A 14,292-nucleotide genomic window follows, 5' to 3' on the forward strand; every position below is an offset into this window, starting at 1 on the left:
TTGATCTGACAAACAAAAATTATTGCCAAAGCCAGTGTCAAGTAGCTATTCCTATGTATCTTTTCAAGACTTAGATTAAGGTCTTTGACCCATTTTGAGTAGATTTTTGTGAATGGTGAAAAATACAAGTCTCATTTATTAGTTTGCATATAGAAATCTAAGTTTCCCATTCTGTTTATTGAAAATGTTATCTTTCCTCACATACATTATTGGGATCCATGTTGAGACATTTATATTTATTTATACAATTTTTATTCTGTTACCTTGGTATTAGATCTATTTTTTATGATAGTACTATCTTGATTACTACTATACTCTGTGTGTGTGTGTGTTATTTTTAATCCATGAATTCTGACTTAAAATTCCTTTGTTATTTCCTGAATAGTGTCAATAAGACAGTAAGTATCAGAAACAGGCCTCAAAATGAAGAAGAAGAGGGGCGGGGGGGAACCTTCTCTGACTTTCACCTATCCCATTTCTACCCAAGGCAGGCCTTAGATACTAATCAGCTCCTGCCTTCCGTCTTGGAACTGGCTGTAAGTCAATAGTCTAGACTGCAAATAAATCATAAGTCTAGACTGCAAATAAATCATAAGTCCCCCATTTCAGAGGAGCTCTCACCCCATACCCATGGGAAAGGATTGTCTCACAAGGAGAGCAAGAAGAATCAGCAGATAGGCTTCAGGCTTTGCTGAGTTCCCCCAACTCGACCCATTAACATTACTCATATTCTTAGTCCAGTGACATTTCTGCAGTGCTTTATGGCTGTTCCATGAAGTCTCCATATGAACCCAAAGGACAATGTTCAGAGAGTGTCTGGATAGCCAAACACACAGGGGTTCCCAGAGAATGGCATTGCCAGAAACAGAATGGAAGCTCCACACCCCTTCTTTATATCTTACCCCATACATTTGTAGTGCCTAATCTCAGTTGTCAGCTTCATTGGATTTAGAGAGAGTTCTGGAGGCATTTAACTAAGGAAGGAAGACTTGACCTCCCCAAATGTGGATCATTCTCTAGGCTGCAGTTTCTGACTGAAAAAATCAGGAAGCCAATTAAGTGCTAGTGTTTCTTTTTCTTTGCTTTCTGATCAGCACTGAGGATCAGATCTCTCCCATCACTGTTTCTTTCCTGTTGTGATAGACCATATTTTTCTGAACTAGAAACCAAATGAAACCTTCCCATAAGCTGCTTTCTATCAGGTATTTGGTCAAAATGGAAGTAACTAGTAGTTCTCTACCTTTCTAATAATGTGACCCTTTCATACAGTTCCTCATGTGGTGACATGCAACCATAAAATTATTCCACTGCTACTTTCACAACTGTAATTTTACTACTATTATGAATCAGAATGTAAATATCTGATAGACAGGATATCTGATATATGACCCCAAAGGAATCAAGACCCACAGGTTGAGAACCACTGTAGTACAGTATCTCTTATTCTATATTTATAATATCCTATAGTAAGCCAGTGACTATATTCCTGGAGTTTGTGGCCAGTTAAGCACATTTGTTGACTCCCCAAAGAATAAGGTTTTGAGAACTTCCATGTGTAGTTAGTTTCAGAAGCACAAATGAAGCAACAGGCTTGTGGTTGGCTTTTGAAGAATAGCAGTGTTTGGAACTTGGTTGTTTATACTATCTCCAGATAGAATTGCCTGGAGGACACCCAGCTGTCCTCTGTTGTTTGAGCAGTGCTTGCATAGACACCACTCACACCTCTTGTCAGAAGCCTGTTATTGAGAGTATAGGAAAACTTCATTCAAGACTTGGTTTTCAGACATACTTGTAGTCTGTAATATAATTTCAAGTCAGAGAGTGTACACAACTGTTTTTTGTTCTCTGTTTTGGATATTAAGGTTGTTTGTAGTTCTGTATGAATTACAGGATTAATTTTTATATTTCTCAACAAAGCTATTGTAATTTTGGCAAGGATTAGCAAAATTAGTGTTGTTTTGAGTAATGTTGATATTTTAACAATATCAGTTCTGTGGCTCCATGAACACAAGGTATCTTTCTATTTGTATATCCCTTGATTTCGTCATAAGTGCTGGGTGTTCCTGAACATACAGCTTTCTCCAGTCAGCAGATAAACGTATTCCTCAGTTCATTTTCTCTCACTCATGTCGTCCTTTCTCCCCTCTACTCCCACCAACTTACTTTCTGCCCCTAAAATTCACCAATTCTAGAATTAAGTAGAGGCATATAATATTTGTCCTTTTGTGCTGTCTTGTTTAGCTAGATATTTTTAAGGTTTTATGCATGTCATAGCACATATTAGAATTTTATTCTTTTACATGGCCAGATATCTAACTGTATGTACTACATTTAATCTGCTTATCTGTTAATAGGCATTTGGGTTGCTTCCACCTCTTGTTATTTGAGTAATACTGCAGTGAACATTGGCATGCTGTTCAGATGCTGGGTTTTAATTCATTTGGCTATATACCTGTTTTGTTGGGTTCTGTACACACTGTATGTAGACTATCTGAAGATGTGCAGTATGGCTGTACCACTTTGCATCCATACTGAGCATGCACCATGGTTTCAGCCTTTCTACACCACCATCAACACTTGTTAGCAAAAAGAGCTATAGACATCCTAGTAGGTACAAAGTAGTTATTTTGCTTGTGGGTTTTTTTTTTTTTTTTTTTTTTTTGGAGGCATAATTTATCTGTCTATCCCAGACTTTCCTTTAACTCACTGTGCAGCACACACTCATAATCCCCCTGCCTCTCCCTTCTCACCACCATGCCTGTCCCTAAGTGGCTATTTCCTTGTAGTTTTAATTCAGAGTTCTGTAACACCAGGTAGTAATGAGCCTCTTCTCTCTCTCTCTCTCTCTCTCTCTCTCTCTCTCTCTCTCTCTCTCTCTTTTTAAAATATTTAATTTTTTTTTTTTGTTTGTTTTGAGACAGGGTTTCTCTGTATAGCCTTGGCTGGCCTGGAACTCACTCTGTAGACCAGGCTGGCCTCGAACTCAGAAATCCGCCTGCCTCTGCCTCCCAAGTGCTGGGATTAAAGACGTGCGCCACCACTGCCCGGCTGAGCCTCTTCTCATGGGTACTGACTACTTGTTTATCCACTTTGGAGAAATGTCTATCCAAGTCCTTTACTCATTTGTTTGTTATTTTTCTTATGTTGTTATAGGAGTTCTTTATACATTGTAGATATTAATCCCTTGTCTAGTATATGATTGATCAATATGGACTCAAATTTATTTTTTTTTTTTTTTGCTGTCTCTGCTTTTAATATCAATCTAAGAACCCATTGTCAAATCCACTAACGTGGAGATACATATTTTGTTGAGAGCTTTAGCTCTTAGCATTCAAGTTCCCCGCACACTGAGCCACTTGCAGTGTGTGGAGTGTGATACAGAGCTGCATGTAAATGCCCGGTCTTTTCATCACTATTTGTAGAGATTCTGCTGTCTCCTAGTTCACTAGTCTAAATGTCTGTCCTTATACCAGTTGCATGCCGTTTTGATGGCTATTGCATTCTAAGTTTTAACTCAGGAAGTATGAATTCTCTAGCTTTTGTTTAAAATTTTTTTGGCTTTGAACATCTCTTAAAGACTCCATATAAAAGCTTTAGAATGGGTTTTCTATTTTTGCCAAATATACTGGAATTGTTCTTCTATCTTTTTAAATTAGCAAATATAAAGTAAGAGCTTACTTATGATGTTTTTATGCATATGTAATGTATTTTGGTCATCTTCACTCCCTGTTACATGATTAGGATTTTGATGGGGATATATTGAATCTGTAGAGAATGTCAGGTAGAATTAATATTGTGCCTTTGGAGGTTTTGTTGCATTTTAGAATTTATTTTGTATGTGGGGTGGGTGTGCACTTGTCATGGCACACGTGGGGGTCATTGAGAGCCAGCTCTCACCTTCTAACGTGTGGTTCCAGTGATGCAGATCTGACTGTCAGCTCAGCAACAGGGGCTTTTACCTGCCGAGCTGTCTTTCTGGCCTGTTGTGGTTTTTATTAAAGTGATGTTTTATGTTTGTTTGTTTGTTTGTTTGTTTGTTTGGGGTGGGGAATGTGCACATGCTTGCACGTATGCCACAGTACATGGGAAGGTTGGAGGACAACTGTGGGAGTTAGTTTTTTCCTTCCACCATATGGATTCTTCACATTGAACTCAGGTTGTCAGGTGGTCAGTCTTGGCAACAGGTATGTGGTTATAACGTTTAAAACTTTGATAATTAATGCAGTGCCTGGCAGTTACAAGAAATATTGTTGAAGAAATGCCCAGCCTAAATTAGCCTTTTTAGGTGAAGCAATTTTACTTTGTCTGTCTTAAAGTCTAACAGAAAGAAGATATAAATGTGATCTCATGATTCAGTATTGCTACTTTAACCCTTCTTTTCATAGAAGTCAAAACAAAACTTTTTATTTTTCTATTACTCATTTTTAGCAGCCTTACATGTTAGTTTTATTGTAATATCTCTTTCTTTCTAATGGGTTAAATGCTTAAACTTAATCATAGAAGCCAGTTGTCTTACACCAGTTCTTCTTAATAAAAAATCACTTTCTGTATTGGTATTTTTTCTCCTGAATTTAATAAATTCCACATTAGTGGTAATAAGTTGAGGCCTAGAACATGTCCTATTACAAATGAACAATTGATTTCATTAGGTTGTCCCCCCTGTCCTTTGTACATACATCTTCAGGTGTGTTAATCCATTCAGTAGACACATTAATGAGCACTGGTAGCAGTGTAATATTGGAGAAAGTAAAGCTTGTTGACCTCAACATGGAGTTTAATACCTCTAATTGAATTAGATAGTCGACAGTCAGTATAAAGAAATAGCCATGCCTCTGGCAAGCTAGAATTATTTATGATCCTGGTTCTATGTTTTAAACTTGGTAGGGGAAAAGTCATTTATATCCATTTTATAAAAACTAAAACATACTGGCTTTTTATTTTAAATATGTGGTGGTTTTTTAAGTTATTTTCAAACATTTTATTTTCTCAGAATGAGAAGTTAATGTTCCTGGATCTATTTAAGTTTAGCATTGAAGTGAAAGTTTCTCAAAGCTCAAGATAATAGCAGAATTTTTGTAACATAGACTATACTTTTTGAACAAATTAGCCATTCAATCTAGTAAAGTCTCTCTTAGAAATATTATGCCACTGTATCAAAAATCCTGATATAACCCAGTTGAAACCTTCTGCTCTATAAATTATTTCTACCTGAGAAAGATTGATGGAAAATGGTTAAAAATAATTTCCACTTAACTGACTGTATTCACCCCTAAAAACCAAAAGTGCTGCAAGCATTGGTGTAAAGCGTTGAGAGGAGCCTCTCTTATCTCCTCTGTCTCCTTGTTGCGGCCACTTGCGGATACTCTGCTTCCAAGGTAGCTGAATCATCCTTTTAGAAGTTTGATGAAGATCAAGTTGAGATAATTGTAAAATACTTAGTTGGACTCTCTAGACTATCTTTCATTTCCTGAACCCCCAAAAGAGGAAGAAGAAGTACTCTGTTTAAGTCCGTTTCCTTTGAAATACTATTAGTGTAATGGACAGCAGGTTATGTCTTGAAATTTGATCACAGTAGTTTCTGAAATAACTGGGTTGTAAAGACTCTACTTGGTCCAACTTTTATTTCAAATCTATTTTTATCGTAATTTTAAAATAAAATTAGCATGTGAGAGACTTTTCAAAGAACTATAAGCTAAATATAATCTGAAAAATTAATTTTAAAACTATGAAATAATAAAAAGATTTTATTTTTAAAAAGTGGGTTTATAATATAATTAATGGATTCTATGGAATTGTCATAGTTTTCTTTCTGTCACTGCAATAAACTCCATTATTAAAAGCAGTATGAAGGAGGAAAAGGTTTATTTGGCTTATATGAACCAATTACAGTTCATCATTGAGAGAAACCAGGCCAAGAACTCAAGCAGAAGCAGAGGCAGGAGTCATGTAGGTATTCTACTTAATGGCTTGCTCCTCATGGCTTCCTCAGGTTGCTTTTATATATGTATGTGTGTGTGTGTGTGTGTGTGTGTGTGTGTGTGTATACACACATACATATACATAACACATACACACAACCCAAGACCAGCCTGCCCAAGAGTGACAGTATCCATCATGGGCTGGGCCTCCCATATCAATTATTACTCAAGAAAGTGCCCCTGCCCCCGCTGACATGCCTACAGGCCAGTCTGATGGCCACATTTTCTCAACTGCTGTTCCCTCTTCCCAGATGACCCAAGCTTATGTCAAGTTGACAAAAACTAACAAACACAAAAATTCTACTTGTAGGTTCAGATCAAAATATAACAATCAATGTTACAAATTTTATTTAATGTTATATTCTACCCACAAGCCCAACTTTTCTAAAGTGTATTCCTGGGGACAAAGATAGAGGATGGAAATAATATCAGTGGTTGCATGCCAGCTTGTCTCACCACCATGACCAGCTTGATCTGGACAGGATAGATGTAGCTTCTCTTTGCTCACAGAGTAAGACTTAACCCTAGTGTTCCCATGTGCTTTGACCACCTTTCTACTTACCTGCTTATCACCGTTCCTGCCATTTCTTACTCATTTGTCAACCTGCTTTCACTATCTTAACCTTCCACCAAATCTATTAGTCACATATCTGAGGCTCTGGATACTGAAGTGTTTAATTAGACTACATTTCTTCAGACTTCTTTATTCTCATTATTCTTACACCTCTGTGACAGTTTCACAGACTTTCCAGATCATTGTAGCTAGAGAACCCCTATACTCAAGAACATTATCACTTTGCTCTATATTGCCTTTTTAAATCTGTGTGGTGTATGCACACATGTGTGTGTGTGCACTGGCAGAGCCTAACACATGCACATGGAAGTCAGAAAACAACCTCAGAGTATCAGTCCTCAACTCCTTGCTAAATTGAGACAAGGTCTCAGTTTGCTGCCGTGTACACCTGGCTAGCTAACTGGCAAGCACCTGCCATTCCTGGGTTCTGGAAATCTAGACTCATGTCTTCTTCCTTATGTGTCAAACCCTACTCACTAAGTCATCTCCTTACTCCAGTAGTACTTTCTTTATGGCACTTATCACTGTGCAAAGTTTCTCTGTGTTGCCTTTGCTGTCCTGGAACTAGTTCAGTAGACCAGGCTGGCCTTGAACTCTGCCTCCCAAGTGCTGGGATTAAAGACATGTGCCACCACACTGGGATAGAAGAAACTTTTCTTAATCGATAATAATGACCCAGGTTGTAAATGAAGGTATGAAAATATGTGGGCTATAAAGTCATATATGATACTCAGGATGCTGAGGCAGGAAGACTGTCATGTGTTCACTTTGTGGATCTCTATGGATGAGTGAAGTAAGGGTTGGAAGAGTTGGAATCCTGTTTGAATTTCTTCATAGGTGCTGTTTCTGCTTCCACAAGTACTTCCACATTTAGTTAAAATATTAACTTGTATGTATACTGCAGCTTTCAGTGCAAGTGCCATTAGAGATTGTGTCCTCTGCTCTTCGTATTCAGAGAAGTGTTTGGAACGTTGTCTGTAACTTATTTACTGTTTGCTTGGTTATTTTACTGTGTCTTTTTCACAGAACCAAAAGCTTTGAGGTCAGAGATCATATCAGTTCTCCTGATATGATCATCTGCAAAAGCTAGTGCGGTGCATCCAGACAGCTCTCAGTGCATGTCTAGTAATGAAAGAAAGAAAGGAGAATGAAAGGAAGGAGGGATTTAAAAAGAGAGGATCTTTTAAGAATTCATGAACTAGTTTAAGGATGCAATGTAATGTCTAACCTAGTGTAGCTGTAGAGATAGGAAACAGTACGAAATGTAACAATTTTTAAAATGAAGTTTGTTAGAGGTGTAGTGAGGAAACCAGTAGAATCAGAGAATACTCGAACTTTGATCGAGAGAATATAATTAATTGATACCTGCTTTTTAAGTCAGAGGCAAGCTAACTAGTTTTTCTTTTTTTATTATTGGTTATTTTATTTATTTACATTTCAAATATTATCGTCTTTCCCAGTTTCCCCTCTGCAACCCCCCTATCCCACCCCTTGCTTCTATGAGTGTGCTCACCCACCCACCCACCCACTCCTGCCTCTCTGCCCTAGCAGTCCCCTACACTGGGGCATCAAGTCTTCACAGTACCAAGGGCCTCTTCTCCCATTGATGCCGGACAAGGCCATCCTCTGCTACATATGCAGCTGGAGCCATGGGTCCCTCCATGTGTATTCTTTGGTTAGTGGTTTAATCCCTGGGAGCTCTGGGGTGGGGGTGGGGATGTCTGGTTGGTTGATATTGTTGTTCTTCCTGTGGAGTTGCAAACCTCTTCAGCTCCTTCAGTCCTTACACTAACTCCTTCATTGGGGACCCGGTCCCCATTGGCTCAGTCCAATGGTTGACTATGAGCATCTGCCTCTGTATTGGTCAGGCTATGGCAGAGCCTCTCAGGAGACAGTTATATCAGGCTCTTGTCAGCCAGCACCTCTTGGCATCCACAATAGTGTCTGGGTTTGGTGTCTGCATGTGGGATGGATCCCCCAGGTGGGGCAGTTTCTGGACAGCCTTTCCTTCAGTCTAAGCTAACTTATGAGACAAAAATAGTTACTTTACATGATTTTACATTTTATGACACTAAGGAAGTAAAGTTTTAATTCTAGATTCCTTATTGATAAGATGAATAATTGTACTACTATAAAGTGGGTGTCTTCATTCTTTTAAACTGAGTGTTTTAATCCTTTGTTACTTCTGTAACAAATGCCAGAGACTAGAAATGTGTAAACATCAGTTACTTCCCACAGTTATAGGGGCTGGTGAGATCAAGAGGCTGGCAGATCCAGTGTCTGCTGGGGAGCCACTACCCTGTTCAGAGATGATTGAGCTTCTCAACAGTAACCCTATCTGGTAAAAGTGGCAAGCAAGCTCTCTGGAGGTTTTTTTTTGTTTTGTTTTGTTTTGTTTTGTTTTGTTTTGTTTTTAAACAGATACTACCCCCTTAAAATCATCTAATCACCTCCCCAAGTCCCTACCTAGTAGGACTTAAATTCTTAATACCACCACAGCCAGGGCTAGTTTGTCAGCATTTAAGCTTTAGGATGATGCATCTGGCCTGTAACAGCTGCAAATACCTGATTTTACAAAGGGGTACAGAGCAGGCCATCCCTCTGAAAATACCAACATTCATGAACTCCAGCAAAATAGGATTGTTAAGCAGATGGCTGTGAGCACGTAGATAACGAGGCAGTGATCACTAGAAGCCACTGTAGTAAGTTCAGCACAACTAATCTCATCAGAATGAATCTGTTAATAGGATTACTAGATGAGGGCCAACCATAGACTGTGTGAATTGTGTGTGTGTGTATGTGTGTGTGTGTAAGTTGAAGCATTGTGGTCTTAATAGCTTCGTATGTATGATGACTAATTGCATAATCATATTCAGAACACAAACACATATAGCAAGAGGCAGTATTGCAAAGTGGTTCAACTTTGGGTTATGGGACCTGATTGCCTGGATTTGAATATTGTTTCTGTCATTTAAAGGTTTGTTTTGTTTTGTCTTAGCCAAACTACTTCATCCTTTTAAGTTTCAATTGTTTATTTAGAAAAATAGTAATACTGATTGCACTTGCCTTATAATTATTATATTAAGTGAATTATCACAGAACACGTATAATAAGTAATATGCCCTTAATAAATAGTATATAATAAATAACCTTCATAAATGAAAGGTAGGTATCTTTGTAAGTAGAATGAAAATCTGTAATTACTCTCATGTAAACTATTTGACATTTTTGTTCAGAACTTAAATGAAGGTGTAAGAATTTTAATTTAATGATAACCCTAATCTGGAAAAGAGCCAGCAAACTGCATAGCAGAATTCAGCTAACAATAAACCTTAACAAGCTTAAAGTTAACCTATATTTGGCAATATAAAACTTAATAAGAATAAGTTGATTTTACCTGACTAAAAGAACTTTGCAAGTAGCTGAGTGGGTAGAGGAACTTGCTGCCAAGTCTGGCAACCTAAATTCAGTCTCCTAGAAATCTACATGTGTGTACATGTGCACACACACACATACACACACACGCAAGCATGCACACACCACAAATATACACATACACACAACACACACTAAATAATTTTTTTAATCTGGACATTTTAAACATTGTTAACAAGAACTTAGCAAGAAAAAGTTTGAGTTGACTAGCTGTTCATGATACCATAAAGTTTGAGAAAATAATTTAGTAACAAAGAAAGAAATAGTTCCGTTAATGAGTTTGCTGTATTAGAGCACATATTAATGCTCTATTACAGGCATTGTGGTTTAATAGAAACATCGGTAAACTGAGAAAATAATCCAGAAAAGTGATACTTTAACCTGAAAAAGAAAAGTGAAGTGAAGATATTAAAGTCATCTTCAAATACCTGAAAAGATAACTTATAGAATACATATTGGATTCATTTTGTAAGGCTAATTTTCAAGAACTAGTGTCAGGAAGGCAGGGTTTGCTTCATGTATTTGAGCAGAGGCCAGGTATCTATCTACCCCTCAGGATACCACAGTGGAGCTACTGTATTGGGTGTGAAATTCCTCCCTTAGGGTATCTTTTAGTATCAACATTCTATAATGAATAAAGAACTAGAATTTACACGTGCTGAATTTCATTTTATTTTCTTCACAAACTAATACTGGTCATCTGTATCCTACATTATACAAATTATTCCAGAGTGATGTCAGTAGCAGTTGAAGTGACTTTAAAAGAGTACTTTGGTTACCAGTCATTGCACAGACCTGTCCCATGTACACAGCAGTCTCAAGTGCTCTTTTAAAAACTGACTTGCACATGGCTTCAAAAACATACATGCTTTAGTACAAGCACTTAGGCAGCAAAAGCATAATCTCTATGTTTGAGGCCACCCTAGTCTACCTTAAATTTCAGGACAGCCAAAGCTATATAGAGAAACCCTGTCTCAAACAAAGGAAGGAAAAGAAAAGAAATAAAAGGAGGAGGGAAGAAGACAGACAGACGGACAGACAGAAGAAAAGAAAGGCACTCCTTTGAGAAATTTAGAATACAGGAAAACTTACTGAGTAACATAAGACTGATCTTTTAAGTCTTTAAGTCGTAAGAAATAAATAAATATAGTATATAAAGTATCTGTACCCAATACCAAATTTGTTTGCTCACTTGCTTTTATTACTGGCATCATGACTTCTGTTACCTTTTGGTCACTAGAAAGTCATCTTTCATTAGTTTTTCAAAAATTTCCAAATACACAGCAACGATTAACAACATCTCAATTTCTGTTTAATCATTATACTTCAGATTTTAAAATTATAAAAATGTCATATGATAGCCTAAACAGCTATATTTTTAGCATTGGAATCTAAATAATAAAGGATTTTTATGAAAGTTTTTCCTTTAAATATCAAACACATGTAGAATTATTTGTTGATGCACATGATTCAATACAAAAAATATTATAATATTTTGACAAAAAATAACAGACCTTAAATACTATGTGGAAGATATTTGAAGACAACTTTGGATAAAAGATAATAATAGAGTTGCCTTGTTCTCTTGTTTCTTTAGATAAGTGGCACTAGAAATTATAGATAATTTTGGCAAGAGTTCAAGGGTTAATGTAGCAGATAAATAAAAGGAATTTTCTGTAAATTGAGACCTGCATTATTTCAGTTGTCTTGTCTTTCCTAACCTAACTCATTTAATTTTAAAAAGTAAATACTTAAATTCTTCCTGACAGTGTGCTCAGCTTTTACTATCATTTATTACTTCAATTATACTTGATATCACTTAGAACAATCTGCCATTTGGAAATCTCAGTATAGCCTGGAGCTTAGTATTAGATCTGGCTGCTATTGTAACATGTACAGCATATGACATTAATGTATCAAAATTAGATTGGATCATCCCTCCTGGTTAAATTTATTTCACATTTCTTTTGTATTCAGTTAACATAAACCTATTAGGGAAGCTGACACATGGGGATGGCTGTATAGGAAGGATATTTTTAAAGTATTTTGATTAAAAAATGAAATTATAGGGCCATGGCTTTTCTAAGTTGTGTAATCTCTTTTTTGCTTTTTAAAAATGGCACGAAGTTCAAGTCTGCATTTATGTCATTCCTGTATGTTCTACACAGGTGTAAGAAGTTAATTTCAGGGCTAAGGAGTGAGTCAAAAGATCCTTTGAAAAAAGTGAACTACTCTTTTTGTTTTAGTCAGACATTAAATTTTTTTATCTATCTTATAGTTTTTAACCCAGAAATTGCATATATAATGAACAGAAATTGCCCATACCATAGGTCAGAACAACCTTATCCTTCTTTCATCTTCTAAGCTTTCCCAGCCAGTGTGTCCAGTTACCTGAGAGTGATGGAGAGCCAGTGTAAACCGCCTGCCTCCAGATACACACTCATGTGTTCCAAGTAGCAGAGTCTATAGATAAACTAGATGGTGAAATTGTATAATAAAATTGAGGTTTATACTATAATCTACATGAAGAAAACTCAATAATGTACAGTAAATTCATTTTAAACAAGTTATTAGAAACAACTTTTAAATCCTCCCTTTCTCGCAGTTTTAATTATCATAACAGAACTCTTTCAAGATTGCCAGAAGCGCCTTTGTAAACAGCACAAATATCTAAGTAACATGTTTTTAGGGCCCAATAAGTATCAAGACATTTTTGGAGGATTTTATGTTTCATTGTGGGGGCTACCTAAAAATTAACTTGCTAGACCAAAAATAACCAACTCTCTCTTGCTCAATAAGTGATTATAAAATTTGAGTTGCCTTTTTGTATGTTTATTTGCTTGTTTCTCTTCTGGCTGCCTTCTCAGGCCACCTTACTACTCATTAGCACTGCAGAAAGTAGATACAATAAGAGGAGAAGGATCTCAAATCAGTTCATTTTTAAACTAACCTTTGAGAATGGAATTGCAGTGGTACAGTTGCCAGTTTAAATGAGTTGCGCTGTGACTCTAAAGTTCTTCCTGTCTCTGACTGTGGGAGTTGAAAACGCCTGGTCTTCTTCTCTTGTCCCTGATGACTTTGAGTGTTTTTATTCTGTGTCAGTACAGTGATTAGCCATTTCCCTTCTGTATGGTTTGATGTCACTAGTTGTGTAACTATGCTCGAGTGGCTTTTATAAAGTGCTATAAACTATTTCCTTGCTTTTCCAGTTGAGACATCTAGGAAACGATGAAGTACACATTGTTTGGTCAGAACATACTAGAGACTACAGGAGAGGAATTATTCCTACAGAGTTTGGTGATGTCCTCATTGTAATATATCCAATGAAAAACCACATGTTCAGTATCCAGATCATGAAAAAACCAGAGGTGAGAACTTCTTAACTTCAGTCTTAGTAGATACGCAGTTGTGGGAAAGGGGGGAAATGCAACCAACAGTAGCCATGTAGATTGTCTTGAACATAGTGTAGAAGGAACTAACCCACCTAGGGGGACGGCTAAGCAGTGCCTGAGTGGACGTTCCTTGTACTTAGCTTCACTTTTACTAAAGTAGAAAACAATTACAGTTTTCTAAAAGACACAGTAAGAAGCAGGGAGGTATTGGCAAGGCACAACAGTAATCTCAGCAGGGCTGAGAGAAGACAATTGCTACAGGGTCAAGACCAACCTGATCTATTTAGCAAATCCCAGGCTAGCTAGTACTACTTAATGAGATCCTGTCTTAGAACACTAAAAATACTTTTTAAATAATAAATGAAGTGCCTACAAATAATTTTCAAAAAGATGTTACCTCTCCTATGGTTGGATAGCTTAGACATACCACAGAATTTCAACAACTATTTCAAAAGCATTTCTTTTTAAAATAATAAAAGTTTGGCATTATATTCATGTGTTCCTTTTTTTAAGGTGAATACTTTTAACAGAAAATTGCTTTGACAGTTGATTGAGAATCTTCAGGATTCCATACCTTGGGTTAAGTTTCCATTTATCAGTTTTCCTGGTGGACAAGTTTTTTTGTTGTTGGGTTTTTTGTTTGTTTGTTTAGTAAACCAGAAGTCAACTTATAACAGGGTACAGCATAATTTTGTGCAGCCTAAAAACTGAATGCTTTCTTACATTTTTATATGTTAAAGCTTTTTTTTTTTTTTTAAACAAAATTGAAGTATAATCTGACCACAAAGCCTAAAATACTATCATTCTTGGGTAATTATCTTGCCTTGAACTACCATTTATGTCTGGCATTTTTAAACAGGTCTCTTTTGTTGGTTTTTTTTTTTTTTTTTTTTTTTTTTTTTTTTTTTTTTTT

The 14,292-nt window shown here is 36.6% G+C and overlaps 1 protein-coding gene across 7 annotated transcripts in view; it reads left to right on the top strand.

Annotated features, from left to right (window-relative positions):
- Ralgapa1 (Ral GTPase activating protein catalytic subunit alpha 1) overlaps nucleotides 1-14,292 on the top strand; it is a 210,746-nt gene that overhangs the window by 165,356 nt on the left and 31,098 nt on the right. For all 7 annotated transcript variants that reach the window (XR_013113153.1, XM_034514151.2, XM_034514149.2 and 4 more), the window contains one exon: nucleotides 13,197-13,355. Coding sequence is in view for 6 of the 7 variants with exons in the window: in XM_034514151.2 (XP_034370042.1) it covers nucleotides 13,197-13,355 (159 nt within the window). In the remaining variant the exon portion in view is untranslated. The remainder of the gene's footprint in view (nucleotides 1-13,196; nucleotides 13,356-14,292) is intronic.

This window comes from Arvicanthis niloticus, chromosome 11 (assembly GCF_011762505.2).
Source record: "Arvicanthis niloticus isolate mArvNil1 chromosome 11, mArvNil1.pat.X, whole genome shotgun sequence".
NCBI classification, from domain to species: domain Eukaryota; kingdom Metazoa; phylum Chordata; class Mammalia; order Rodentia; family Muridae; genus Arvicanthis; species Arvicanthis niloticus.